Source organism: Rosa rugosa, chromosome 1 (genome assembly GCF_958449725.1).
Source record: "Rosa rugosa chromosome 1, drRosRugo1.1, whole genome shotgun sequence".
NCBI classification, from domain to species: domain Eukaryota; kingdom Viridiplantae; phylum Streptophyta; class Magnoliopsida; order Rosales; family Rosaceae; genus Rosa; species Rosa rugosa.
The window spans coordinates 15,466,964-15,470,226 of NC_084820.1; the positions used below are offsets into that span (position 1 = coordinate 15,466,964).

Here is a 3,263-nt window from a genome sequence, read left to right on the forward strand (position 1 = left end):
CTAGCTAGACTCGATAAATATAAACAAAAAAAGATAAGAAAGAGAACAATAGGAATTGGGGGCTGAAGGATACACTAGGGAGGATTCATGAAAACCAACAAAGGGAATTACCCGAATGACATTTCACAAACAAAAATCACAAAAATCTGATAATTATCCTAAACTAGTCTGCAATCTGCATGTGTATGAAAAATTTTCGTTGTTAAAAAAAAAAAAAAAAGTGAGTAGTTATTGCAGAAGAAATAGATTTAGTGGTAGTTATTGCAGAGAGAAAATAGTTGGAGAGAAAAGTGTGGGGGTTGTGGAATCATTTTTTTTTTTATTTTCTTAATAAAAATCTATTTTATAATTGTTCTATTTATCCTTGTGATTTAATTTATTCTCAAAGTTTTTTAATCTTTCAGGGTTAAATTTGTCAAAATTTTCAGTTTTGACTAACAAAGCCTCTTCTTTTAATAATAGTATAGATAATATAAACTGTTGGGAGATGAGCTAACAATACCAAGCGAATGTCTCACATTTTGAGAGGCTATTTATTGAGTTTCCATGTCACAAATGTAGTCTACTAGGGTGCTCCCACTAGTCCAGCAGAAAGAGGAGGGGGACAGTAAGATCAGTAAACCAGTTGTGTTAATTAAGAAGCAAGAAGGGTTAGGTTCCTTCTTTTAATGCATCTTCAGTACAGGAAGCAGTGTCTTTTGAGACTTTTGACTATCAATTTCAAACAAACCTTGTAAACCCTGTTATTGGTCAATACCAATATCTTTTATTGGCCACTCCTTTACTTCTTCAGTCCTTTGCATGTGGCACAGATCCAGCCTTAGCCTCAGCCTCAGCCTAGGAGGATTCATTCCCACAATAACGTAACTTGAATGAACAGCTGTTCATGCCTTGGCTGTCACATTTATAGTACCCAGCTGCCTGCAGTTGCAGCAGCATCTTAATAATTTCATTTTCATTTACTACCACCACCTCCGACTCCTTAGTTAATTCTTGTGTATCACATTTCTTGGATTTTATGCATTTGAATGTACTAAAATTCCGTTTGGTTCACGGATTAGAGGTTTAGTAGTAATACATTTGCTTTTCCGGAAAGTAGTCCATTCTGCGGATCAAAGGGAGCGTAAACTTTCTTGGTTTAGAAATTCATTCACACATGCAGTAAGTTCTAGAATTTTGCCTTATAAAGGTTGCATCTTTGATACTTGGTGTTGAAGTATAGAGGCACATGACTAGTAGTAGATCCACTGAAGAAAAATTAACAAGCTGGATGGATCTGATTAATTTAAAATCAGGACAGAATCACTCTTTGCCAGGAAGAATATTCAATATTATAAATACATGAATACTCAACAGTGTAGGAGTACCCTAAAATAATAACAGAGAAGAGGAGGTGATTTGAATCTTGGCTTTTTGAGTCCTTCGATCGATTTTGTATAAATAGCCAAAAAATTATACGTCTTCATGTAGTAATTATACAATAAAATATTAAAATAAAAACAAGAAAGTATTATGGTCATTAATGCTGCTATCTCTGAATGGAATAATGCTCAGATTTCAAAACTTCTGAACAAAACTTATTGTCTTAAACTTCTAAATTGGATGAAACCTCCTCCTGGAACCTATAAACTAAACATTGATGGTAGTAGAAATGGACATTCTGGAAAGATTGGTGCTGGTTATCAGATGTTCTAATGGATTATGGATCAAGGGTTTCAAGATAAACTTGGGCATAGGTGAAGTTTTAGATGCTGAATCTTGGGGCCTATATTATGGTCTTCAACAAGCTCTTAAATATCACATTACTCATATTGAAGTAGAAACGGATTCTGCAATTCTAGCAAAGTTGATCTCTCATACTGATGTTGCTCTTCATCCCATGGGCTCGCTTATTTGTTGCTGCAAAAATTTGATCAAAAACTTCCATTATTGCTTCTCCCTAAAGCACATTTACAGAGAAAGTAATATGGTAGTTGATTGCCTTGCTAAGGAGAGCATCAATCATGCTTATGGGATAATTGAGTTTGATGGTCCTCCCATTCACGCCTCTTCTGCTTATCTTGATGATCTTGATGGAGTATCTCGGCAAAGAAGAATCTCTGTTAGGCCTAATGATAGGCCAAGCTAGCTAGTTCTTTTTTAGTCTGTTTCTTTGTTTCTGGATCTTTTTGACCCCTTACTTACAAAAAAAATAATAATAATAATAATAACAGAGAAACAAGAGCTTAATTAGCATTGCACGGGTTCTTCAACCGCAAACATTTTTGTACAGTGAACAGCTAGCCAAAAGACCAAATCCCAACCCAGAAATTTTGAAATAAAACTACAACACAGAAACTCTAAAACTCGATCAATTCCCACAGAAGTCATCACAACCTCTAAGTTTACCCAAAAACCCTGACCTTAAAAAAAAAAAAAAAAATACAGGACTAATAATTGATCATCCTGTTTTTCTAGCCTCCAAAATCCAAACAAAGAAAAAAAAAAATTACAGCACTCCCACACCTCTACAAATTCATCAGGTCACCCCTAACATTACTCAATGCCACCATTATATTCCAATCTCAAACCCCCTCCAACTTGACCCTCCTTCATTCAACACCTCCTGCAACAAATTAACAAGAACACAACTTTTCATACAAATTCCAAATTCATATATAAATCCAATAAAAAATATTAAAAAAAAAAGACCAAAACGGGGTGAATTTTTTACCTGTGAAGAAGAACTCTCATGCACAAGGCCAGACCTTCTTCCTTCCATAGAAGAGCCATCACTACCTCTCTCAGCTTTCTTGGACCCAATGTGGGCAGTCCTCTTCCGCCCCAGAAGCCCCTTCCACCTCGTCGATGACCCCTTCGGCGGCCTATGAAACGACACGTCGTCCTCCTGATCCTCCACAAGAAGCTCGTCTCTAAGAGTGGTAGTACCCCTCTGCATCTGGCTCTTGTTGCTTCCCTTGTAAGGCAGCAACCTCCCCTTAGAGAAAAGCTCATCAGCACTCATCATGGAGTAGTTGGTCACTGAGAACTCAAAATCTGAAGACACTGGTGCCTCCCTTGAGCTCCTCTCATGCTTAATCACATGTTGCGCATCAGCAAAGTCATTAGAGAATGAAATTCTAGGGCTCATTGGAGCACCACCACTACCACTACCACCATTACAGTACTGACCCTTGTGCTCTGAGTTGTACATTGTGTGTAAACAGGCCATATGGGTTTTGAAAGAGAAAGAGGAAACAAGGAGGACCCTTCTATTCACAACA

At 37.1% G+C, this 3,263-nt stretch overlaps 1 protein-coding gene across 1 annotated transcript; it reads right to left on the minus strand.

Moving 5' to 3' along the window:
* Positions 1-1,768: 1,768 nt before the first annotated feature.
* LOC133727366 (uncharacterized) lies at positions 1,769-3,263 on the minus strand. Its single transcript, XM_062154961.1, has 2 exons — positions 2,714-3,263; positions 1,769-2,605 (listed from the first exon to the last, which is right to left on the minus strand). Exons 1-2 carry the CDS (start codon positions 3,209-3,211, stop codon positions 2,552-2,554), a joined length of 552 nt encoding a protein of 183 aa, XP_062010945.1. The 5' UTR covers positions 3,212-3,263; the 3' UTR covers positions 1,769-2,551.